The sequence below is a fragment of the Anser anser genome (genome assembly GCF_964211835.1).
Source record: "Anser anser genome assembly, chromosome: 8".
NCBI lineage: Eukaryota > Metazoa > Chordata > Aves > Anseriformes > Anatidae > Anser > Anser anser.
The window spans coordinates 25,256,053-25,282,755 of NC_139728.1; the positions used below are offsets into that span (position 1 = coordinate 25,256,053).

The 26,703-nt window shown below is 39.8% G+C and overlaps 1 protein-coding gene across 10 annotated transcripts in view; it reads left to right on the plus strand.

Annotated features, from left to right (window-relative positions):
• Positions 1–26,503, plus strand: part of ELAVL4 (ELAV like RNA binding protein 4) — a 79,636-nt gene extending 53,133 nt beyond the window's left edge. For 9 of the 10 annotated variants that reach the window (XM_083846616.1, XM_083846614.1, XM_083846612.1 and 6 more), the window contains exons 3-7: positions 6,472–6,575; positions 17,196–17,349; positions 17,741–17,966; positions 19,356–19,394; positions 23,746–26,503. In XM_083846616.1, the coding sequence (XP_083702742.1) occupies positions 6,472–6,575; positions 17,196–17,349; positions 17,741–17,966; positions 19,356–19,394; positions 23,746–24,073 (851 nt within the window). In that variant the 3' untranslated portion in view covers positions 24,074–26,503. The remainder of the gene's footprint in view (positions 1–6,471; positions 6,576–17,195; positions 17,350–17,740; positions 17,967–19,355; positions 19,395–23,745) is intronic. The other variant, XM_083846613.1, reaches the window with a different exon arrangement.
• The last annotated feature ends 200 nt before the right edge of the window (positions 26,504–26,703 follow it).

The window sequence follows — 26,703 nt, forward strand, 5'->3', positions numbered from 1 at the left end:
TCTGTATTAGTTCTAAAACTGTAGACTAGGTGGATGCTATGATAGATCTGCACTGAGCACAGGACAAGTTACTTTCATAAGTGGATTATAGCAAGCTGCCAGTGGCCTTAGTTTGACCATTTGGTCTGAGCAGGGTTGTGTGCTGAAGTTACTTCCCCCCCCGTTTTGCTTCTGTGACTGCAGCGTGCATTGCTGGGGTGACAGCAAGTCTTTCTCCTTCATAAAGTGATGGGGAATGAGTAAGTCTGGTGGTATTGTTAGAGAAAAGCATCAGTCTTTTGATTAGATTGCATTTTCTGTTAGTCTGAATTTTTTCTACTTAGTTTACCTCCTTTTTTAGGTAAACAGCTTTATTTATTGGTAACTGTCATAGAAACTTAAAAAAAAAGAGCCAATTCACTTGACCTTCTTTGTACATTTTAAATGCATCTTCTCAGTGGTATTTATGTAACCTTCTCCGAAAGCCCCTGCTTCATAGAGCTTTTCATATGAGTTGCAGTCATTCTTTGTCCTTCCAGGAATGTGTTTAAAACACTTCTGAAATGGTTTGGAGGCTTCCAAGGTTGTGCTTTGAAACGGCTACCAGCTGGAGTGGGACTTGCCTTGAATGTCGTTGAGTCTCATCTTATACTCTTCTTTAGAAGATGAAAAATCTGTCATTCTTTCCATTGTGCCCTCTCACTTGATTGTTTCTCTTGCTATATTTCCGTAGATAATATTTTTAGGAACGTCCCTAATTAATAAGAATCATGGGAGAAGGTTCAAGAGCACACAGATGTGCATGCATGAAGTAGCATGTAGGCTGAGCTCAACTGTTTCAATTGACATGTTCATGCTGGCAGCAGTTTCTTCCCTAAATGTTGGTTGGGGTTTAAATGGGCAAGAATTGGAGCTGGGAGCCTTGGAGAATTCGTGGTGAATGTTTTATCCTTTGGTCCCAAACCCGGAGTGACTGAAGGCCATTGCAGTCTGACGGCTTCTGCCTGGCTAATACGAGATGAGCTGTCAGACTTGGCCTAGTTCTGGAGGAAGGTATCATGTCACAAAGAAAAGCATCAGCACTTGGTGGCGGTCGTGTTATGGCTGTCAGACAGGCAGCTTTAATTAGGTTTTACATTTGGGCAAAAGACAACAAGACCACAGTTTGAGTTACTATTGTTACTGCCCATTCTCATGAGTAACTCTTTGTAGTGGGGACCATAGTTTTAATGTGACTTTGCAATCTGTAGTATAGACATTATTTTTTTTAAAAAAAGTACTTCAGTTGAATACTGTTGTAGTGCTATTAAGGTTCATCTTGACCTTTTCTGATCAGGCAGACTGATGCCCATCATCTTTCAGTTGAGAGTTTCACTCCCTAGTCATTCCCATGGCTCTTCTCTTCACCATCTCCAAGGCATCGGTGTTCATGAAACACGAAGCTCCGTGCCCAGGCCTGGTGTACAGCAGCTAAGTATGCAGCTAATTCAGATGCAGTGACTTTTGTTGTTTTTTCCTCCATTCAAAAGCATGTTTTTTAAGCCATGAAGGATCACTTTTAATCCTTTTGGCAGCATTATAAGCTTGATGTGGTTGATTATCTGTCACCCTATATTTGAGTCCTTCACTTGCAATATAAGTCCCTGTTTGGAAAATATGCTGAGGTTCTTGGTTTGTAGGGATGTGATTTTGGGTGTGTGCCATCTAAAGTGATGTGGTTTCTTGGAGCAGTTTGAGGAGCTTAGATTGTTTTGTACCTGTGCTTTGTCCTCTTAGTTCATTTCCTGTCATCCCGTCCTTCTGCTGTCTGCAATATTCGCATCTTCTGGTGATTTCCTATTCACAATTCCCAGTCTGAGATTTGTCAGCTGATTTTTTTAATCCATTTAATGTGTACCATGTTAATTTTTAGTCAATTAATAAGCAGCACCAAATCAAGTGCTTTATGGAAGACCAAGTCTATCAATGCTATTACATCGACATTCTTAAAATTTATACTTCAAACTTGTAATCTCATCAAGAAGGATGTCAGTTTAGCTTGACAGAATCTATTTTCCATAGAGCTAATTTGATTGACATTGATTATATTACCCGTCTCTAATTCTTTATTATTAGAGTCCAGTATCGAATGTTCTGTAATTTTGTCTTGCTCAGCATGAGGCTGACAGACCTGTAATTACTTGGGTTATCTAGTCCTCTCTTCTTGAATTTCAGTGCAAAAATTCTTTCCTTCAAGCCCCTGGAATTTGCTCGGTGCTTTAAGAATTACTAAAAATCACAAGGGAGCTGTTTGCCCTTTACTTTTGAGGGTTATTCTGTGCAAGTAGTCTAGATCATCTCATTTAAAAATGTACAATGCTAGCAGCTATTGCTTAATGTCCACCTGAGTTACTAGTTAGTACTTCATGCATTTTCTTTAGGTATACACTACGCATCTGCTCTCTGCTGTATTAGTCTTACTATCCACTGGTGAGTGAGTGTGAAGGCATATTTTCCCCTGTATCCTTTTTTAAAAAAAAAAGGAAGAAAAAAGGCTTTTGCTCTTCTGAATATTCTATTCTGAATATTCTGAACTTTGCTAGTCAGACTTCTCTGGGTTCGTTTCTTTCATTTTCGGAGGATTTTTCTGTTTATATTGCCATCTGTTTCCTCTTCGTCTCTTTTAATTTAAATGTGGAAAGGGCTCAAGCAGGCTGGCTTATAGAGTAAGGCAGGTACAGGACTTGAACTGGCACAGCCTATTTTATAGTTGCATGTTTTTGGGTGTGTGGTTAAATGTTGTAAACGTGATGTGTTTTTCTGCATTTCTTATCTTGGTTCTCTTTAATCTTGTGGTTTTCAGCTCTGTGAAATGGAGCCTTCTAAAATACGAAATTCATACATTACAAGCTTGGACTTTTCTTTGTGTGTTTGGGGTTTTTGTCTGTCTGTTCTAAATAGGTCAAAACCTGTTCATTTTTGTCCTGTTATCACTAACTTATAGACGTATTCTTTACCAAATCATAGTAGGTCTCCTGCAAATTTTCTGCAAGTTACACAGAACATTCTGAAAGAGCAATGGTATTAGTGCTACAAAAAGGTGGTGTTTTAAGATCATCTAGAAATATCTCTTGCCTACCCTACTGAATCACAGCGTGTGATGACCTATTAGATTCCAAATAAAAGAAAATATTTACTATTTACGGTGCTGTTCCTGGGAAGTGTAGCATGGGAATGAACTTCAGTGTCTGTGTGGCATCCCACTGAGAGGTCCAGCTGCTTGCTTCGTGTTGCCAGATTGCGTCCAAAGAAATGTTACCCTTTTCTAGTGCATGCAATAAGAGTACATGAGTGAGGGGGATGCACTGAAAGTTCCCATTTCTTCACCATATTCTGGAACAAATCCTTTTCTTTCTCTCCCAGTAACAATTTTTAGTTCTTTCACATCTAGAGTCTGTGTTTTGTCTGACATAAGGTGTGTTGCTCTTGAGAGTAATTTGAAAATAATATTTTTAGCTGGATATCTTTTTTGTTGCTGCTTAGCTGTAAATGTTTAGCACACTATAACTTTACGATGTCTGCCAGCAGTCATAAAGTTTTTTCACAAAATGATTTTTGTTCTGGGTTTATTTTCTTTTCAATTTTCGAGGTTGGGGGTGGGGGGAAACAACACCTGTCTTCATTAAACATTGGCATTTAGGGGAGATGCACTGCATATTAAGTACCTGAGAACACAAAGTAAACCAAGCAAAAGATCTTTCTGAAGTGACACGCTCTTAACAGAAAGATCTTTCTCCCTTCAGCTTCACCAGTACAAAGTGAAGCATATGGCAACACGCAGCAACAGGAATTTGCTAATTGAAGCAATGGCACCAAGACTTCAGTAGGTTGCAAAGGGTGTTGGGTTTGGATTTTTTTATTGTAAGCTTTTTTTAATTAACAGAAGTTCAGTGTTCAGACTGCTGAATAGACTCATCGTGGTTTTGTTTGAGAATGTAATACAGCCGTTATTGCAATTAATGTATTTGATACAAAATCACAACTGATACCTTCTGGATTACAAACTTTCAGCTCTGTCAAGTGTTAGATTATTTCAGTGTTTGTGAGTATATACTATAAAGTCATCTCTATGTACCTGTTACTCTAGGCAAAACTTTGACAATGGAATTGTTTTCTTTATGTATGCCTGTAAAGCTTAGCTTGCAAACAGTTTTGTTAGTGTTGGTACTCCTTATCCTCCACCTTGGAGAGAAAAATTTGCCCTTGGTAGGGAGAATTGGAGATGGTGATAGCTGAATAACCTGAACAATGTAACTGGAGAAGTCCAAGAGAAGGAGTAAATTTTTTTCCTCTATTTTCCTGCAATTAAGAATCCTTCTATTTTAGAGGTTGGTCAGTCCCTGCATCTCGGGAATAGCAGTGTCAGGATGTTGAAGCCTGTGTTCAGACAGGTTGACGTAAGTCCCAGTGCCTCGTTGCTACTTGTATTAGCTGCATACCTCTGAAGGTCAATACGCAGCTGATGAGAACAGTGGACGCAGGAGGTCAGGGTATCCAGGCCCTGATCCTTGCATCTGCCTCCCTTTGTCTCCTACCAAATGGGGTTAGTCTCCTAGAGAATGGAATGGCTCCCTTCTCCCTAGGACTGTTCTGAAGAAAATACGTGAAGGATATGGTTAAGTTCAGATGCACAGGAGTGGGGCTGTATGAAGTATCCTAGGTGGAGGAGGGGGAAGGCATAGCAGGAGAAGCATCTTTACCCGATTTCTGCTCAGTCAGACTCTAGTTCTTTCTCGGTTAATGTCGCGTAACTCGGGTAAGAATAGCTTTGCTGGGGTTAATTCAGCTCTCCAGGAGGACTGGGTATGTTTTTATACTTCGGTCTGAAGTTAAATTGATTGGATGGAATTGCTCCCTCGATATATTGTAGTTTAAAACAGCCATTTCGTACCCAAACGCCTGCATGTGGGCATTTTAGGAATGAACTGCCGTGTTTCCATGGATTTTTAAGGTATTCCATAGCATAGTTAGCAGCTTTTAGTGCTTTGATCTGATTTTGTAAGACAGAAGCACTCCCTGTATTTGTGTTACTGCAAACACTATTTTTGGTGGTGTCTGAGAAAGACAGATGCTTTTTTGTAGTCCAGGAGACAAAGAAACAAAGCTTTGTGCTGGGGAGGGAGGCAGGATCCGTGCCTACGGGGTACATCAAGGCACTTCATGTGCAGCTGCTTTCACAGCCTCGGCTTTCTCCTGGTGAGAAGGAGCTGGGTCGTTGTTCATTGCTGCCATGGATAGAAATCTCCTGGCAGGCCATGTTCACAAGTGCTGCCATCCTCCTCGGGAGGGATTTTTCACATTTTCTGATCGCTGCCTGCTTGTAGGATCACTCGCATCCCCTGCACATCCGTGCCTGGAGGGGCACAAGCAGCAGCGTGGCCGATGTGCAGGAGACACTGTCTGCCCGCTTCCTTTTGGAGTGAGATATCTGTTTATGCACTTCTTCTGTGTATGTGTGCCCTAAAGGGGAGGGGGGGAACATAGGGATTCTGTTTCTTTCCAAATGTGCAAAATCAATTCAGGAGGAGGTGCAAGGGGAGGGAGGGGGAAAGCTGTGGTCTCTCACATAGCATTCATAGAACCAGTGCTGCAAAATTGGTACTTATGATTTGGGAAAACCTGCCTTTTCAGTATAGGCTTTCTTGGTGCATTTGCAAACGTGCAGCTTTGTCCCTGCTCTGTGTGAATGAAGTGTTGTGGTGCTGCTAGTGCCGTGTTATTACTAGTTATTAACCAGGTCTCTTCTTTCTACTGCAAACACAGATCTTCTTCGTAAACCAGAAGCTGTTGAAATGGTTTTGGCTGCTGAAGTGGGCTCCTGCCATCCTGTGCACAGCAGTAGTTGTGCTGTTTTGCTTTTGCCGTCATCTCTAATACACTGAGGAAAGCTTTAATGCAATCTCCTATCCTAGTGCAATTTGAGCTGTCCTTTCTCCTCCTATTTCCTGGCTGCTCACCGAGCAATAAAACGAGATGGAAAGGTGGCTGTTTTTCTCAGTCAGCTACTTTTAAGGTTCATGTTCAAACATTGTTCCCTAACTTTTTGCATTTTAAACACCTATGGATTTGTTTATAAACAGTGGCAAGACTGTGTTTATTTCTAAGTGGTGACCTCCTTCCTGTTCTGGCAAGTCAACCAGTTATATTTATTGGGAACTCGGCACAAAACTATTATGTAATTCTGCTGATGTCAAGCCTTGTACGCTTTTCAGTAAAGTCTTGGAGAAGCATGGAGGCTTGCTTCATTTTGTTTTTAAAGTAGGATCTTCAGAAAAACAGTTCTAATAGTGGGGAGCCAATGTAAAAATTAAGATAATGAAATGGTGAAGAATGGCATAAAGACCATAGGGGAAAGCAGTGATGAAAGGAACGGTAAAAAAGTGTTGATCCTGTTCTTGTAAGTGTTTACAAAAAATACTGAGTCCTTTTTTCTTTGTTTTTTTGTTTCAACAGGGCAGAGTTTAGGATATGGATTTGTTAACTACATTGATCCAAAGGATGCAGAGAAAGCCATTAACACTTTAAATGGACTCAGACTCCAGACCAAAACCATAAAGGTAAGACAATACAGAAAGCCTTTTGCTCAATTTGGAAGAGGAAAAAGTGGTTGAAACAGTTTCTGGCAGTTTCATCACTACTTCAATCTGCTATTGCAAAGGGCGTTCAGCTACAATCTCCTTGAAACAGCGGAAGGACATGCAGGAGACAAAATCTCTCCTTCTCTAAAATTAAAACAACTGTTAAGGGGGTAACAGGAAGCTCCTTAAAATGTTGCAGTAGGACTTAAATGTAGAATAAAAAAGCCAGTGATAGTTATTCATAAACAGATGTAAAATACAGGACCGTATATTCATAAATAAATTACATGTTTTCCTGTGTTTTAATGGGAAGTACCTTGATGAGGAATCATTCTTCAGTGATACTCATGTCATTATCAGGATCAGGTATTGAAAGTACACTTCGCAAGTTAAAATATTTAAAAAAACACTCAATTTCCCCATCCTTAGTTTGATTTATTCTTTTAAAAACTGGAGGGATTAGAGATCCCACTGAAGTCTCTCATTTCATTGTTGTAATAGACCATTAGTTATTCAACGACCTTTTTTAGTGGTCTCACAAGAGAAGCAAATTCCTACAGTCACGTTTGTTGCTGCATGGCTGATGAAGCTTTTTTAAAAAAGCTTATAGAAGGTTTCTACATTCTGAATTCTAGAAAATAGTACAGCTTAAGGAATGTAAATAGAAAAACTAAAGGGGAACAAACAGCAAATCTGACTCAATTTATCTGAAATGGCTTCAATTATTTAAGATTGCTGACCTTTGATTTGTACTATTTTTCTTAATTTTCTGTGCTTTTTGTATTTCAAAGCAAAAAATGTTACAGAATATAAAAATAGAATTTTTGCTTTTGAAAGCATCTGTATAAAACTTGACACTTGTGTCTTGTCGAAGATACTGTGTCATCAGTACTCTTAGTTGTACTTACCTTTTTATTATTAAAGACTGTGGCGTTTTTTTTGCCTTAAGGTAAAAGTATTTGTTGAATTATTTCGCATCTCTAAGGATCATTTCAAGCAAGTTTTTCCTGGCCTGACGAGGCAGGGAGCTGAGGGTCTGAGCTGAGGGTTAGGAGTGGAGCAGTTGCAAGGACCATGTGGAGACTGCTCCTTCCAAGCGTTCCTTATGCCAAACGGGTCCATCCCACAGATACGTATTTGGGCCATGCATCAAAATCCTCACAGTATGATTTTGTATGGGTAAACAGAAATTCATAGGAACATGTATGGCAAAAGCAGTAGAATCTATTGTCTTATCTGTCGCTGCAGCTGGAAATACACCGCTTGGGCTCCGCGGTTTCTGCTTACAGTTAAAAGTTGAGCATTAAGTTGCTCTCCAAAGTATTTTTATTTTGTCAGGAAAAAAAATACAGTATTTGGAAATTACTTGCCTCTCTTAAATTCTTTTTTAAAAATTCTGTAGAACTTTAACTTCAGGTGTTGCATTAAAAACTGATCTGTACTGTGAGTAATATTCAGCATTAGCAAAAGTATAGTACAGCTGTTGTCCTGAATAAGTACCTGTGTTGTTCCACACCTGTTTTCTTGGTTTTTTTGAGTCACAACAACGTTATTGTTTTGTGACACTGGGATTACAGGAACTACGTAAGCTTTAAAAAAAAAAATCAAAAATCCTCCAAAACCTCCCCCCATTATTTTACATTGCCATTTAATTCAGTGTAGAAAGAAAAATTATTATGCCTTCCCTTTTTACCTTTTGTAGTGAGATTTTTGTTTTATGCAGGAACTTACCATGCAAAGCATTTCATGCAGAATTTTTTTATTCACTTCAAATGTTATGAATACTCCTAGTTTATTAGGTTAGGGTGTATTTCATAATTGTTAATAGCTACTAGACTTTTATAGAACATATGACATTTTGTTGGGCTCTTGAAAGCTGCTAAAATTTAATAATAAGTGAAGAGATTAACCTAACCTACATGCACAGGAGCTGCATAATTTCCTCAGTGATTGGGAAGAACTGTGTAGACTTTAAGTGTTTTCAAGTAAGTATTGAGAGTCACCTAAAACCACGCCTAAAGGAGCCTTCTCTTCAAATAGCCAAGCTTTGAACACAGCAAGATCAAATCAGCAATTTCTAACTCAATTTTTAATTCCAGAATTGCATGCAACTCTCTCACCTTTACCCAGTTGGGTTTTTGGTTTATAAATTTTATCATTGGTCTTTTTTAAAAAAAAAAAAAGGGGGGGGGGGGAACCTTCGAAAATTGGGTCTGCTTCCCTGGTACTGTGTGGTAGGGAAGGAGGCTTTCCCCGTGTTCACACAAACCAAGCAGTGAATCATGTTTTCACCATTCCCAGCAGCGTCCTTGTTGCCGGAGGAGACATCCCTGGTTCCCAAACTGCTGCAGAGCCGTGCTCGGCGCCGCCGCCTTCCCTGAGCTTGTCTGGTGCCCCCACGCAGCCCTTACCAGCAGCTCGCTGTGATTCATTACCCCGTTCTGAAGCATCCTAATTCCTGGAATTACTATATTTAATTATTAGAGCTGATTACTTTAGTCTAGCTAGATGCCCTTTACAGTTATTAAAAATGCACTTCCATTGCATTAAAAAAGCTTCACAAAGAATGTATAGAAAGGGATTTGGTGGCATATAGTTTTGTAGGCTAAAAAAATTATTTAATTAAATGCTAAAATAACACTGAACTGGAAAAGTACCGAGCATTACTTTATGCTCTTTTCTTTATGAGCATGGCTTGGTTTTGTGCGCAGAATGAATCTAATGCCATGTTGATGGATAGATTGAACCTTTTGGCCTCTGCCTGTCTGCGGGTGCTGGGTAGCCACAGCCCTGCAGTAGCATTTCCTTGGCTGTGTTTTGTTTGGGAGCTGTTGGGATAGAAAGCTCACAAAAAAGTTTTTTGAGGCCTTTTACAGGCACAGATTGCTTCCACACCCCAAGGTCACCTTGGTCCTGCTAGCTGGCTCCCTCCCATCTCCTTGCTCCAGCTGTCGTGGGCCCCTGCTCCTCGGCTGGACATGAGCTGGCTCCAGGGGCTCATATCTGCACTTGATTTTTTTGACCCATAAAGTTTAATTCATGTCTATGGAAAAAAAAAGATTTTAAATAGCTCCGGGTTCTGCATGTGTCCCCAAATCCTGTCCTTTTCGCTTCTGTAACATCTCGTGGCAGCCGAATGTTCCCTCCCGCACCCGATGCCTTGCGAAGCAGCCATGCAGGCACCAGAGGAACTGGTTTATAGCAGGATCAGCAAAACAGCTAGGCACAGTCTGCTCTCAAATATGCAGACTAAAATAACTGAAGAAATGTTCTTTTTGTTATTTCATTGTTACAATGAATAATCCCTTTCCACTGAAGCAGCTAAAATATTTATGTGCATTTTATTTAAGTCAATGATGCCCTTTCAAGTCAAAGTCGAGAGGTGACTACAGAATATCTGTTTGGGGAAAGCACTGAAGGAAGTGTTATGTGTTTGGTGGTAATAGGTTATACATGTTATGTTCCTCCTCAGCTGATCATAGTGCATATTTTATTTATGCCATTTTGTGGCATCCTCATCTTGTGAGGCAGAAAGGGCTTCACTTTATTTTTACAGCTAAAGCTTGACATAATTCCACAAAATAGTCTAGAATGAGAGATGATACAGCATGTGTTGAAATAAATATATATTCCAGAAATTGAATCTATTTTTAGAAATTAAATTTGCCCATCCATAAAAGCATATGAAAGGTCACTGCTGCTGTTGAAGATTGCCTAGTAATTCAGTTGCATCAAGTATCTGAAAGAAAACAAGATGTGTGATGCATGGGGCACAGACTGCTTAAACTCTTCTGCTCTGCCCTGAAAAAAATGCCCAGCATCTGAAAAGATGGAAGGGAAGTGTTCTGCAATTTCCATGTTGATTCGGGTGACCTGGCTTCACATTGGGGGACACTGAAACAAGGAGATAACAGAATTTTAAAAGCAAGTTTGAAATCAAATAACAGCAAATGACCACCTGAAGTGTGGTCTTGTGTTCCCCTCTCCTTTTTTTCTGTTGCCTGAGAAGTAGGTTGGTTCCTTTCTTCTCTTGCAGGAGCAGGTAGCATGCTGTGACAGCCACTAGAGCAGAAAAGTCTCTAAGTGAGGGGAGAAGGAATCTGGGTTCTGTGAGCCCTTGATTCCCTCTAGTTTTTATCATCTCACAGGTTTGACGGATTTAGTAACAAACAAATAGGATCATTCCTCTACGGTCAGAGGCTGCTTCTGCATCTTGGGTTATTTCTAATTTTCAGTTAAATGAATAACTGCTGTGGAATATAACTACTACTATTTTTCAATTGTTACTTCAAATGTTTACTTGTACTCTATTCTTATCTTTTCTGATCAATAGGACTGGATGGCACTAGTTTAAAATACAGTGAATGGTTCTTTGGGAGAAAACACTCCTTTATTTTCTGGAGATGAAGTAGCAGCGTTACTACTTTCTCTTGCTATTGTGGTTGCTCTGGTATTTTTCTAAAGGCCAAGTATTTCTACAAAATTCAGGCTCTAAATCTGTCCACGCCAGCTTTTGTGATTTGTCTGTGAAGCTACAGCCCATCCTGTCACTATAGGATAGCCAGGTAACAGCCGCTGCAGACTTCCTCTGTCCTACAAAGCCATTTCTCAAAAGCTCGCCTCTGAGTCGCAATGAGATGAGGATGCTGAAGCACAAAGCGGGAGGAGGGAGAAGAGGAGGAAGGCTGCAGCAGCACACTCTGAGAAGAGGAGCTGCACTCAGTCCCAAAGAGCTCAGGACTTGCTGGGGAAAAACACAAGCCCAACAATCCAGATTCTAGCCAGAAAAGGGTGGCGTGCTGGTATTGACAGCAGCAGAGTTGGAGTGTTGTACAGCCTCAGTGTGATGTTCTGCCCAAGACCTAATTTGCTGAGTTTTTCACCCATGTTCTCCCAAGCCTGCCTGCAGCGGCTTCTCCCAACAGGGAAACAGGGTTTTGTGCTGGGCTGGGTGGAGAGGTCTGGGGATGCTCTGACACGGGGAGATGGGGCGAACAAAAGGCAGAGGAGGCACAGAGCAGGCACGGGTACTTTGTGATGGGGGCGGGGGGGGTTGTCAGGAGGAGTGAGCGTAGGGACCAGTGGGGTTGGTCTGTGTTGTGGAGTTACCCACATCTGCAGTTCCAGGGGGCAGCTCCTGCTTCACTCCTTCCTCCTGTGAAAACTCACATTGCAGGTATGTTTGAGCTGCAGGTTTGGGATGTGGTTGTTCAGAAGCTCCTGTCATCAAGGTAATGGCTTGTTCTATCGCATGGTAGCTCAGGATCCCTCATAAATGGGTGTCTGCTGCGACTGTGGCACCCTGAGGTAAAGCCTTGGAGAGGAGGCTTTAAAGATGCCACAGATCTGGAAACCCTTAAGTTAACTGACTTTTTGCTCTTCAGTGCTCTTCAAGAGCCTCTGTCTGCATACCTGCTTGGACTTCGGTGCTGGTTAACAAATCCCTTTGCCTGTAGTGATGATGTGGCTCACAGGACCTTTCAGTAGAGCATTTGAAGGTTCAAATTTGGTTCTGCTGCTTTCAGCAGGCACCAGAGAGTCTTTACCTGTTAGTTTTGTGCATCTGCTCTTAATCGAAATGTCTTTTTTAACTGCTTCACGCTTGCCAATGAGCTTCCTTCTCATTCTACAGAGCCAGAGCAACTATTTCTTAGCCCGGCTCTTGCTACAGCCAGGGGGCTTCTAGGTTATCTATGGATGTCTCCCCTAAAACAATGGGACAGACTGTTGTATCTTACCTGCAATCATAATTAGTCCCAGTACCATGGAGAGATTCAATGCTGCTTTAAAGCGCATTGTTACTCCCCTACTGTCCCCAGCCCTGGGCTGGGAGGAGAAGAATGTAGTGCCCTTGGGGATGTGAAGGCATTGTAGATCTTGGTTTTCATCATGTGGACCACAGTGTTTTGTGTATGTTTGTTTTGACGGAGTATGTGGCTTTTTAAGGTAGGGTTTCTGAATTCTTACATAGAATTAGGGCATAGATGAGGGTCTGGAAGAGGCTCTGAGGAAACTGCCTCTTCTGGCTGTAGTGCGTTTTTACTGATCTTGTATGTGGGGAAAAGTGAGATGGTGCTTGCTTACACATGTGAAGCTCTTTGCCCAGCTGTGCTAAAGCACTTGCAGTGTGTACCAGTGAATAAGTAAGAGGCAGCTGGCGCAGGTCAGTTGTGTCCCCATTTTGCGTGTTTGGACCGCGGACAGAAAAAACAGTGAAGTGACTCACCCAAAATCACGCAAGCAATCCTACATCTGAGAGCTTATCACGCAGACAAAGCAAAGTCTTTCAAAATTACTTTTAAGGTCACAGTGAAGCTTAGTATTTTGGAGCATGTTACACAAAGATTTTCTGAAAGATGCCCAGGGCATTGCTTAACAGCAACTGCACCTCATGTGGTGGCAGCTGGTGACACGTCCTGGGGACTGCAGGAACTGTCAGCCGCCGGCCCCATGGCTGGGGATGCCCGTGCTGCTGTGCTGCACTCCGATTAAAGGCTCCTGTCTAGTCTTGCACTCCCCAGGTGAGCTAATGCTAGGTGCTGAGTGAGAGGCGTATATCATTTTGGAAAAGTTTTTAGAAAGACACAAGCTAAGCTGTTAGGTGTCTTGTCAGGAGATGTTTTGGCCAGGGCAGGGTGGCTCTGCTCACAGAGGCATTGCTCCAGGCAAGGATGATGCCTGACCTCTCTGGAGCAGGCAGCAACTGAGACGTTGTTCTGGCTCGCTTAAAAGGCTCACTTAACAAAAACCTGTTTCTAGAAGACTCCCCCTGAATATGGGCTTAACATCCGAGAAGTCCAGGACTAACGTGTGAGCTGAAGGCATCTTTGAGCAGCAGTGAAATGGTTAAGAGTGTCAGTATTGAAATGGTGGCCGATAATGTCCAGAGCCTTGTCTTGTAAGACAAATGGGATGCGTTCATGCCTCTAGGTGCCTTTGTGGGCTCTCTGACTTGGAAAGACCAGACTGCATCAATTTATGTTCTGAAAAGTCTCGAGGTTAAAAATTTTTCAAAAAGTTTTCTGCATTGGAAAAATGAGTAGGAAATCAATAGGGAAGATAATTGCTTTAACTGGGTGATTCTTCTGTGTTCGTGAACAAGAATAATTGTTCATTGCCATGGAAGATATGAAACTCTGGACCCTACATCTCTCCGGTAGTGTTTGGCGAATGCAGTGGCAGTGCAGCCTCTTGAGGGAGGGCTGCTCATATTGGGGAGAAGTGCTTACACAGACTGTTCAATGTCAGATGAGAAATATCCTTGCTAGCATGTTTTCCCCAATTACTGACCTCTAATGTTAGTTTCTATAAATATATATATACAGTAAGCCATAATAAATTATTTAATAAAAAATAATTCATGAAATGAATTAGAAAATATTAATATCTTCCTTGTGAAGGACTAAGCTTATTAAGTGAAATGAAATATTGTTAGACCTCCAACAGGCATGCAAGTGGACAAACACTTCAGTGCTGAAAAATGCGTAGGTCGAATGACAGCTTGGCGTACTCCAGCTCATATATTCGAATTTCTTCCAGTGGCTGGGATTTCCTTATTTTTCGTTTTTCAACAAGCCGTGTCATTATACGGCACTAACATTGCCATGAGCAAAAAAATTGTTCTTAACTGTGAATATAAAGAATTAATGCAGTGCTTCGTAGTTCAGTGATAAAATGGGAGCTGGTGTTGGCTCCCATTTTAACTTTCACGGTGCAAGTTGCTTCTGGTCAGGTGGAGGGTCAGGATGGATGTTTTCTTCCTTTGATAGTTAATACATGGGAAGACATCCCGTCCTCTGTACTAACTGAATAATAGCTAGGAAGCAGGATGGCATGGTCTAACCAATCGATTTGTCATTGGCTGACCTGTGAGAGAAGATGAAAAAGATTCAAAAGGAGATAAATAATTGACAACACTAGCCTTGTGTCCATTCAGCTCACAACCTTTTCTCCTTGATATTAAAGACAGCTGAGTTGCTTTTGGCAGCTTTTTCTTCGGCCTCGGCTCCCCTGCAACCTGAATGTTTGATTGCAGGAGGAAATAAAAATTAGATCTGAGTGGTGATGCATGTTTACATGTGCTGTGAGTAGATGAATTTGAGACCATGCAGGCTCCTTCTGCTTTGTATCCGCATGGCCCACAAGAACAGAGCAGGGCTCTTTTACTTTCTTGCGTAGAAGTGTGTGTGTGTGTGTATATATATATATATATATATATATATAAAATGTCAGGCACTCAGTGCTCTGGGAAGTGGTGTTTTTTGCATATCCCAGTACTTTTCATCTTCCCTGTAATGTGGCATTTGGTTAATGAATGTGCCAGAGTGAGAAAACCCAAAGGAAACCCCTGGCTGTTTTCCCAGGAACTTTATTAATTTTGCAGCTCTCAGTTTTGAGGAATAGGTAAGGTCCCTACCCTCACTCCAGAGAGGCTCTTAAGTGTTTTTTAAACTGTTATTTCTGAAATAGGTTAAGCTGTAGGTGTCTGAACCCTGGTAGCGCCCTCAGTGTAAGGCACTTGCAGAGTGTGGGGACATTGTGCTTTTCCACATGCTCCAGGGTGGTTTTGGCTGTGTGAAGTGGGTGAGTGGGTGGCACCTCCCTGGCCTCAGGAGATGGGATTCAGTCCTGGGCTCTGATGTGCTCTTGATATGGGGCTGATTGTGATTGTACTGGGCCTGGCCAGTGCTGTGAGGTGATGCCCGAACTGCCCAGGCCGCACCGAGCCCTCACACTCGGCAGCCATGTTTCTCACTTCTGGGTAACTTGAGCTGGACTTGCTGGTCTTCCAGAGCCTGCTCAAAATCACGTAACTTCAACAGTGCCTGCTTGAGGTATAAGCGAGAGGCCACCAAACCAAGCACGGTAATGCAGTGATGTTAGGCATGGTATCTATAGATGAAAGCATGGTGTAGTTACCCCTGGTTTTGTGTCCCCAAGCACCTGTCTCAGTTCATTAGCTAGCAGCCAAGTGGTGCCACCTGAGCTCTGGTCCTGGTGCCTTAGAGGGACACTTGGGACCTATGACTGAGTGCCATGGATGCTGGAGCTCGTGGGCTGTGTGGCCCCAAGTTGCTGGGGCACGGGACAGTTCCACACCAACATCCATCCGCTTCCCTTTCATTGCTCATCTGCAGCTGGACGCTTCCCTGCTTGTTAGGCCTGTCTGTGCCTGTGTGCTTTGCCTGAGCTTGCCTCAGTTGATGCAAATGTTTTAGCTAACCTCCTTTTTCACATTTCTTCCCCTAAATCTTCCCACCTCCTCTCTTTAGCTTTCTCTTGAAATGTTAGTTTTAAAAGGTTATGTACAAACATGTAAGTTAAAAAGAAGTTGCCAAAAGCTTTAAAATCTAAAATCTTTAGAGTTTGTCTGCTATTGTGCGCGGAAGATTGTAGAAGCAAATATTAGTCATTCACATCATTTTCTGTGTTGAGTCAACATCTATTTTTAGGTGTGGAGCACATAAAGACAACTCTTTGACACATAAAACACAAAGACATCCATTTGACATCATTTGTGTTTGGGCTAAGGCTGGGGAAGAGGGGAAGACAATTGCTGAACATGTTATTTCCGTGACAAGACCCCCCCCTATTTCTTCCAAAAGGCATTTTAAGACATGATACAGTAACATACCGATCTGTTTATATTTAAATAAATCAGGATGAAGTGCAAAATATTCAGGTTTAGATCTGATGCTATTTCAGATGTGCTGAGAAGTAATTCTTCGTGATCTGTGCTGAATACTTGCAATTAGGCCTTATCTGGGAAGTATTTTAGTTAAATTTGTGTTATTCTAAGCGAATATATTAATAGTGCAGAAGGCTTTTTATGCACATATTGTAATTATAGATCTGATTTTTCTTTCAGGTCTGGGTTTATATTTTCATAGGTAGAAGAGCAGTTAAAGATTTAATTTTTTGACAGCATGCATGCAATGCCTCAGCTTGCTTTTCTTGTTTATTTGGTCATAATGTTTTATGGTCTGGTTTTGGGCTTACAGTGCAAGGGAACTTCTTGTGATAAATTGCAGATACGACAATGAGTGTCAGTATACAGTTCCCTGAGCAGATGTTCATTTAGTGTAATTTCACCAGTGCTTTGCTGTTCATCCAGAACAGATCTTGCCAGCTCAGGATGAAAACACAGAGATGGCACAAAAGATCACTCTGCAAATAATCTGATCTGTTTCAGACTCTTGAAGAAAAGCATCCTGGAACTTCAGAATGCTACGTATATTCTAAGGTTATTACATGTTAGATACAGTAAATCATCCATACACCCACAACCCATAGGGGTAAATTTACAAAGCCGTGCGTGGGAAGTCACACATTAATCTACCTCTGAACAATAGTTATTTTGTGCCTGCACTTAAAGAACCCTTGCATTTGTTTTCAAGGTCTCTCTTGCTCTTCCTTTGTTCTTCTAACTTTTCCTGATTCTGTTGGTTTTGCCGAACAGGTAGTATCTGAACTCCAGGGTTATTCAAGCAACTGAACTCTAAGGTTTCTTGCTTGTTGAAAAAGAAAACAATCTGTCCATTTAAAATGTAAAGAGCGGCTCTGCTTACTAATATGCATTTCCTTTTCTTAAATCCATAGGTGTCATATGCCCGTCCAAGTTCAGCATCAATCAGAGATGCAAACTTGTATGTCAGCGGCCTTCCGAAAACAATGACCCAGAAAGAATTAGAGCAGTTATTCTCACAATATGGACGCATCATCACCTCACGGATTCTGGTTGATCAAGTCACAGGTTAAAATAAATCTTTCCTAGATGCTTGCATGTTTTTCTGGAAATAGCAGAATTATAAATGCTTGCTGGCAGTTGGGTTTTAAGATAGTGATTTTTTTAATGTAAAATGCATGCCCAGTTCTCTATAGGTATAACTGCTTGGGGTTGTACCTGCTTCTTTTTTTAATGAGGGATTGCAAAATGCAGAATGTCACTTCCTTAAAATGATTGTGTATATAGTAGGGTCTGATTGCAGAGAACACAGCTGGGGAATGGCACTTTTCTTTATTGTAGGACTTGTCTGAATTTGCAAGCTGTGTGTTCTGTTAAGTCAAACCAACATTGTTTCATCGTTACATAGATGAAGCTGTTCCTACATATATTCATTTGTTCACATGTGTTTACTTCCCAGGTGTTTCTCGAGGTGTGGGATTTATCCGTTTTGATAAGAGAATAGAGGCAGAAGAAGCCATAAAGGGACTAAATGGCCAGAAGCCTAGTGGTGCTACAGAACCAATTACTGTGAAGTTTGCCAATAATCCCAGCCAGAAAACAAGCCAGGCACTCCTTTCACAGCTGTATCAGTCTCCCAACAGACGCTACCCTGGACCACTTCACCACCAGGCTCAGAGATTCAGGTAATTACCTGGAAAAGAACTGAAGTTCTACCAGTGATGACGATGTGGGGCAGGTGCTGCACAGGAAAATACTCTTTAGTTGTGTAGGCTGACCTGGTTTTTCTTTGTAAAATTAAATATTCTTTCCTGGAGAATGAGGAGGAAAATCTGCTGACAGCAGTAGTCATGTTGTATTTACTAAAACAGCTGAAGTACTGTACAGTCGGATCTCTTGAAGCATCATAGAAAAAGGGAGGACAGAACAGAGTTACACTGATAATCAAATGAGCAGTGACTACCCTGTTCTTCCCAATTTTTTTGGTAATGCTTTTATTTTCTGCTATGTTATTACAGTTTTGATGCAGCCTAGACTTTGATGTTAATGACAGTGGATTCGTAGCAGGAAAAAAGCTGAGTCTGTTCCAGTCAGCAGCAGTATCATTAAATTTATTAGCCTGCTCTTACTATAAAGAGACCTTGTATTAGTGTTTGGTGTGATTCCTCAGATGCTTTTGGGAGATGTTCTATGTTACACATTCTGAATATACCATTTCCATCTGATCCATAAGCCAGTGTTTGCAATACATCGTGTCCTTGTTAGTTTTATAATAACTTTCAGGCAACCTAGCATTCAATTAAAGGTCTCTTTTTAAAAAGTGTATATTTTCATAACTGAGTTGCATACTGGCTTTACAGAATTATTAAAAAGTGATTCTAGTTTTTTGGTGACAAAGTGCTAATGAAGTAAATAAGATGATAGCAAAAAATCATCTGACTGATATAAAAGCAAATACAAATTTAGTACATCTTTGGCATGCAGCTGCGTCCTTTGAGGCTATCATTTTTATCAGTCCATCAATAAAAGGACTTACTTAGTGTACTGCCATGGAAAGCAGATGATTAGTCATTTTGCAAAACTCGGTGGTCATTTAGATTGATGTATTGTTGAGGATAATTATTGAATGTATCCTAGTAGTGAGAATATATTAAGTTAAAGTAGTTTAAAAATCTGGAATTTTTCTAGTTCCATCAGTTTTGGACTGTAACATTTTATTTCAAAGCTAACTGTAAGTATAAGGTGAACAGCTGAATTATTTGCAAAAATTTCATGATACTGTCTTAAAAAAAGATGAACCAAAAGCGAATCTTTTAAAATGCCAAATCAAACCATGAAAATTAAGGTTTTCTTTAAGACTTTAGATGAGGTAAAATTACTTCAAATGCTGTGGTGGAAATTTAAGCACAATCTCAAGCTTAACAAAGCGGGCCACGAGTTGTTAGGCTCCTTAGATGTGTGGGAAACTTGTTGAACATTTCTTCTTTGAAAATGGAACGCTATTAATAATAGTTCCATTGAGCGATCTTGCCATCTGTGAGACATTAACCCAAAGACCCTCCTTCTCTTTTCAGGCTGGACAATTTGCTTAATATGGCCTATGGCGTAAAGAGGTAATTAGAATTCCACAGATTGCCAGATGTCCGTGTTGGCACAGATTGGTGCTACATTTTTTTTAATTCACTAACTTTATTTTTTTTAATTCCTTCTTTTCTTCCACCAGCATGTCAGATTCTTTTTAAGTTTGGACTTCAGTTGGTTTTATTACTTTAAAGGCCACACACACATTCTGTGGGTTTTTCAACTTTTTTTTATTTACAGGTGGGGCTCTCAAATGGTTTAGGTGCAACAGCTACAAGCATTCAAACTCCAGTTGTTGTGCCACATGGCACTTTGTCCAGAAACAGAACTATTAAGTTATATGTTATTAGATCAGCTATTAGTTAAAAACTTAACTGAGATCTGGACATCAGCAGCCTAATTCTATTTTCAGCTGTTAAGACCTTCATTCTGTTACATCTGGCTTCACAAGTTTGACTTTAAAATATAGCTGTGTGCACCTTAATCAGCCCTAAGTTTCTTTTGTTACAGGTTTAATGCTTTGTTGAAATTTTCTTGGTGCTTGGGATTTATTTTTTGTTTGAAATAGCGATGTGTGTTTGTGTATGTACTTGTATGTGTGAAAGTTCAGCTGATTTATAAACATTTATGCTGTTTCATCAGTATGTTCAATGTTTGATAGCTAAAATGAGTTGACGAATTGTTAGTGTTTCTTCTGATGGCACACATCAACGTAAGCGAACCTTACAGCACAATAAAGGCAGTCTTACTCCTGATGTAAGATGTCCAGCCATCCCCCCAATTAAAGATGAGAAAACACTTAGTCTTCTGAAATGGTCTACTCACCACAGTTGAAAATTGTTTTTTGCTTTAACAAAGCTCATCCTGTAAATGGTGTGGTAAGTATATCTTCAGCCAGTAGTGAACTGTAACGTACATTTTAACTACTGCCATGGTAGCTGTCATACAAATAAATTGCAGATCTTAAGACTGCTTACAAAACTGAAGGCAGAGGTGGCATACGTTCTCTAAAGCACTCCTTGTGTTTGTTAGTATGTTTGTTTCATTTGCAATATACTTAGTGGTGATGGTAATTTCTGAGTCACTGTATCACCACCTGAATTTATTGCGTTCTGCTTTTCCTGCATTCTCCCCCCCAACTTGTTTCTTGATATATGCCAAGAACACTGCAAAACTTAGCTTTGAGTATCTGTTGGGTGCAAGAAACTCTCAGAAAGGTGGTGGTGTTCAGGGAGTTGTCCCTGGCTATTAATTTCTTCCCCAGAGTTGTACTGGCATGTTGTGTAGGACAGTGTTTGGTCCTAACTGTCAAGAGTTTTGAGTTCAGATTTTCTATCAGCTGCAGATGGAAAGAAAATGAGTTACCTGCCTTTTTAGGCTATGTCTGCCTTAATGTTTTAATTCTGCAGTGTTAGTCTTAAATCACAACAGCTTGTGGTTTTTTTGAACAGTTATTGTTTAGGCATCTTAAATTAGCTTTTTACTCCTCTCCTCCCAGCAAATCTTAAACTGTGATAGTAAACTCTGTAATTACAGGCATAGGGTCACCAGAAAAATACTGTATTGATCAAAACTTCAGGAGCTGCCTCTAAAACATCTGTAGTGTTGTTTCTGGGTTTGGCGGTCAGTTCTCTTGCTTCCTCATATTAAGTATGTGGGGAAATACAGATAGAAAATGAGCTGTGCAGGTGTGGGAGAAAGGTTTTATTGATCAGTAACTTCAGATCATGTGCATAATTCAGTGCTGCTGCTTAGCTGTAGCTTGTGTTGTATTTGTTAGTAAACTTGTACTAGTTTCATGCATATTTTCTTGCATTTATAGTAGCTCCTGTGCTCATGGTATGTAGGTAGTTGAAAGCTGCATATCTCCAAAAGATTTCCAGGGAAAAGCTGCTCTCCAATGAACTGTATGAAACTTTAACCCTTTGTATCAGTGCAGCATTTCTTGAAAAACAAAGCTATAAAATACTGTTTGATATGCGCGGCTTTGAGCATTGTACAGATTTTAGTAATACCACTTACAGGAAATGTATGTATTAGTGCTATACTTCATGTTAAGTTTAAACATTTCAGAAAATGAGTGTTTGCTGGCTTACATATGTTACTAGCACAGTTGGCACTTGGCAGCAATGGGCTTGAAGTCCCATCTTCCAAATTTCAAAGGAATGTGAAACTGTTGGCTTGTACAAGCTCTCAGTCCTGGCTGCCCTATTTACAGTTCCATGCTGGCGTGTGGTGGAAGGAGCAGAATAAATCGGCCCTGTCCAGCCACCTCTGTTTTCAGAGCTGCAGAAATGCCCTAGGTTAGCAGAGCAATGCTGAACAATTATGATTTTCTCCCACATACTAGGAATTAAAGAATCTTGAGGGTAGGATTTGTAAAAGTGAATTTCAGTAGGAAGATGATCATATACTCTTAAGATCTTTTTGCAAACCTCTGTATATGTCTGAGGATCCAATGCTGTTAGCATTTACAAACTGCTTGTTTATAGTGTAGCTACACTCCAGTGATATTTCTTAGCTGAAGATGGATGTTCCAAGTATCTTTTGATAGCACTTTATACGTATATTTGAGGAAAGGAGTCCAAAGAAGCAGCCATCAAGTGTGTAGTTTCTTTTATGGTTATTTAATATACACTACATAATATTGTGCAGAATGCTAACTGTGGAAACACAAGAAGTATAAAAGGAGAAGTTATGGAATGCATAAGAGCTGTCTTCTCTTAGCTACACTGTGGATTCCCCCCTCTATTCCCTCAGTCATCACTCAGAAGATCCTGAGGAATTATTATTCAATTCTGGTATTAAAACTCATCATACTGAAGGTACATGTGAAACTGGATTTTTATTAAGACTTTTCCTCTGCGCAGTTGTTATTTTAAAACATATCCCAAAGTGTAGCTTCAGAAATCATGTCATATTTTTTTCAAACTGATGAAAGGAAAATTATGTTGATCCTGAGGGCTGATACTGCTTAACATCTTCATTAATAACCTGAGTCACGGGCTGCAGTGCGCCCTCCTTGCGTTAATGGATGACACTGATGTGGGGGAGTAGGGGCGATCAGCATGCTGTTGGCCGTGGCTGCCTTTGGGGTGACCTTGACAAGCTGAAAGAGAACCTGGCAAAATTCAGGAAGGGTAAATGTAGAGTTTAGCCACTGACTGCTGTCTTCAACTACCTACAAGGGCGTTAGAAGAAGATGAAGCCAAGCTGTTCTCAGAGGTCAACTGCAAAAGGACAAGAGTCAACAGTAACAGGCTGCAGCGGGGGAAACTCAGCTGAATATAAGGGAAAAGTCACTGACAGTGAGGATGGTCAAACCCTGGAGCAGGAGGCCCCAGGAGTGGAGTCCCATCTGTGGAAACTTCAAAAACTTTCCTGTGCCAGGCCCTGAGCAGCCAATCTCACTTCAGTTAGCCTCGCTTTGAGCAGGAGCTCGACTAGATGACCTCCATAGGTCCTGCCCAGCCAACGCTATTCCGTGCTTATAAACATGCTACCTGGCTTCAGCTTTCTAATTCAGACATTCAAATAAACAAAACAGGCCCCAAAAGATGCTGGGGGAGAAGTTAGGGTTCTGTGTCAGATTTCTAGGAGCTTCTCTCTCTACTACGTTCACTATCTGAAGAGCTTAAGATCCTGTCATGGACATGGAGTCTCGCAGCATGAAGGTATTAGTTGACATATGCTCACTAATTATATTTATGCACTGTTTTATTTACTCTACGACTGCTGCATCAATCTTTAATATATTTGGCTGGCTTTAGGACTTTTTTTATTAACTAGATTTTTTTCTCACTGTATGTCAATTAAGGACTGTTAGGAGGAGAATTAAAACCTACCACTTAGAGCTCTCTGGTAGTGTCTTCAGCTAAGAGGCTACTTTTGCACCTGAATCCTGCCAATGGCATTTCATACTAATCTTTAAAATAAATTTTGAAGGGTCTCTTTTTTCACAGCAAACTTTTGAAAAGTAAAGCATTAGTTTTCCATTGCTCTGAAACAACATTTTTTGTAATGGAACTACATGGCAAATTCCTATAGGTCTTTTCTTAACAAACTTGTGTATGCTGCCATAAACACAGGCCCTTTTTGAACTTAAAAGAAATGCTAAAGGACAATCTGTTAGATCTTTGTTTGCATTTAAATAGGGCTTATCCTTGAAGGGACATGCATTTATGCACGGGTTTGGTCTTCTATACGTAGTACAGCTCCCCTCCACTCAAGTAAGAGTTGGAGACCAAGGTGGCTGTGTAGTCATCTTCCAGGGGTAGGACTGAGAACCTAAATTAACACTGGCTTGATTATTTTGAAGTCTTGGTTCCATGTAGTTTGTGCCAAGAGATATATTTAGAATAGACCCCTCTTTTTACTTGGTAGGTTTTCTCCGATCACAATTGATGGTATGACGAGCCTTGTCGGAATGAATATCCCTGGTCACACTGGGACTGGATGGTGCATCTTCGTCTACAACTTGTCTCCCGACTCAGATGAGAGTGTGCTGTGGCAGCTGTTCGGTCCCTTCGGAGCGGTCAATAATGTCAAGGTGATCCGCGACTTCAACACCAACAAGTGCAAGGGATTTGGCTTTGTCACCATGACCAACTACGACGAAGCTGCCATGGCGATTGCCAGCCTTAATGGATACCGTTTAGGAGACAGAGTATTGCAAGTTTCCTTTAAAACCAATAAAACCCACAAATCCTGAATTTCATATCCTTACTTACTAAAATATATATATATAAATATATATACGAACAAAACAAAACAAAAAAAACTCTTCAAGGCTTATATTCAACCATGGACTTTATAAGCCAGTGTTGCCTAAGTATTAAAACATTGGATATCCTGTGAGGAACAGGAAAGGATTTTATAATGCTTAGAAAAAAAAAAAAACCTTTGATGCATTGAATGTTCTTTCATAGCTGTCGTTGTTGAATATAATATACATAGATAACAATGTGCAGGGATTTTTACCCGGCCAGCTAGTTTTACTACCTTCCTTGAAGGTGGGTCTTTTTAAGATGACCATTCACTCATTTGAAAAAATAAGAAAACAAAAAACAATTTTTACAAGCTAATGGGATTAAAAGCGAGAAAAAATTTTTCTTTTCTTTTCTTCTTTTCAAAACATTGATCCAATCAGATTGGTAAACCCCCCACATAAATTAAAGAGGAACAATAAAAATTGCAAAAAAGAACATAATTTTGCAACTTTTTTTATTTTTCCTTTTTTCTTTTATATCATGTGAACTAAACAGTCTTCTGTTAAGGGAATGGGGTAAAGGGGGATACCTGATGACATAACAATTTAAATAACATTAACAATGTTGCCAAAGAGGTGGTCTCTTTGCTGAAAATGGGTTTCAAGAAAAATCTATTTTTATAAAATATAAAGAATTTTTACAAGAGAATCTGGATTTGAGAAAAAATATTTTGACTGGCTAATTTAGGGGAAATTGACAACTTTGTCATGTTCATACTGCACTGGTAACTTTTTAGAGATCAAGATGTGTGTTTTAAACTGGATTAGTAGATTGTTTTTTGAAGGATGGGCTACAAACAGATGATCTTCGTATCTTTTCATAGCATGTAATAAAAAATATTAAATACAGTACGGGAGAGTGTTCTTCCCAGGCACGCAGTTACCCACAGTCAAAACCCAAAAGCAAGGAGATGAGTTGCAAGACGGTTTTTCTTTAAGTCATCAGTATGGGATATCAGCAGAACAAAAGTTTAAAAAAAAAATTAATTTTTGATCAAAAACTTCCTTGGTTTGAGCAGTAGGTGCTACGAAATTATTTACATATCTTAGTATCATAGTTAAATGTAATGTGTTTAGAAAAAATACATTTGCTTTAAATTTGTTAAGAATTTTCAAATTCACTTTATAGCCCATGCTAATATAATTGGGCTGTGTTGGCACATTTGGAACACTGTTTATGTTGCTTGAAACACTTATTTATTTAATTGCCGATGTGATGCATATGGCCAAAATCAAATATAGCTAGTTTGGCTAGTCTACTTATTTGTTTACTTAAACTATGGGAAGAAGCATATTATTGTGTCATTTTGTTGTGTGTGTATGTGTATATATAATATAAATATATATATATATAAAGTTATTTTTTCTTTTGGTTAATTTATTATAAGTTGTAACACTTTGCTAGTTTTGTTTGTATATGTCTTAAAATGTTTTCTTATGATACTTAAGTGACAGAGGTATCAAGGTAACTTGTGTAGAAATATTGTTTGATATATTGTCATGTTTGTTGTGAATATTTTTTCTTACTGCACAGTAGAAAAGAAAACAACTGGGTCTTTATTTTAATGTAATTCAGATTGGGGAAAACAGAGCTAAGGGAACAAAATGACTGAGGGGGGTGCTCTCCCATGTCCAGTGCACTGATCATTTTAGTATGTTTGTGCTTTGTACGGTTATATATTTAAAACAAAAAAGGGTCATGCTCTTCCCTGAGTACTAGAAACAGTTACTCGCTATGCATAATCTAGTTGATAGTTAAATTTGCTATTGCTTTTCTTGTCTTGTTATATAAAATCTTTTCAATACAAGTTTAGTCTTAATGGTAATAAAACGTTATGGTTATTTATAACTTGTGCTTATTTTGTGCATTTTTTCCATGCTATACCCACTAACTGCATGTAGACTAAGTATTGTTTTTTCACACTGAAGAGGCAAACTTTTGTAGTAGACAAATAACTAAAGCAAAGGCTGCATCATAATTTTATCAGTTTTTTACTTTAACAATGTTAGATTTTAGTTTAAAGGAACACTCATTCAATGTTCAGGGAAACCTTTATACATCATCTGCTATGAATGAGCGCAGTTTGCTGGGAAAGTTTTGATGCATTTGCTAAGCATTAGTGGGGAAGGCATGTCAGAATCTTTTCTCTACGATGTGTTTTACTATCTGAATAATAATAATAATTTAAAAAATCTTTCTTAGGACCAGGCAGTTGTATACTTTAGTTATAATGAATGACTTCATGTTATAACCTTGCTAGTTTAGATCATTTCTGAGGGAAAGTATTGTAAATGTTTTTTTCATAACCTTGTTGTGTTTGAATTATTTGTACTTTAATTGTCCAGACAATAAATGAAAGTGTGTAGAATGGCTATGGACTTTCCACCTTTTTAACTGTGTTCAGCTGTCTTAGTGATCCCAGCCACACCTCAAAGGAGGGAGATGTTAGTCTGATTTCAGAAGCAAGGTCTCGGAGACAAATGTCTTAGTCAGACCAGACTAAGCATGTTCATTATTTGTGGTTTTTCTTTCTGAAGGATAGAAAGAATCTGCCATTTAAGGTACAATTTAA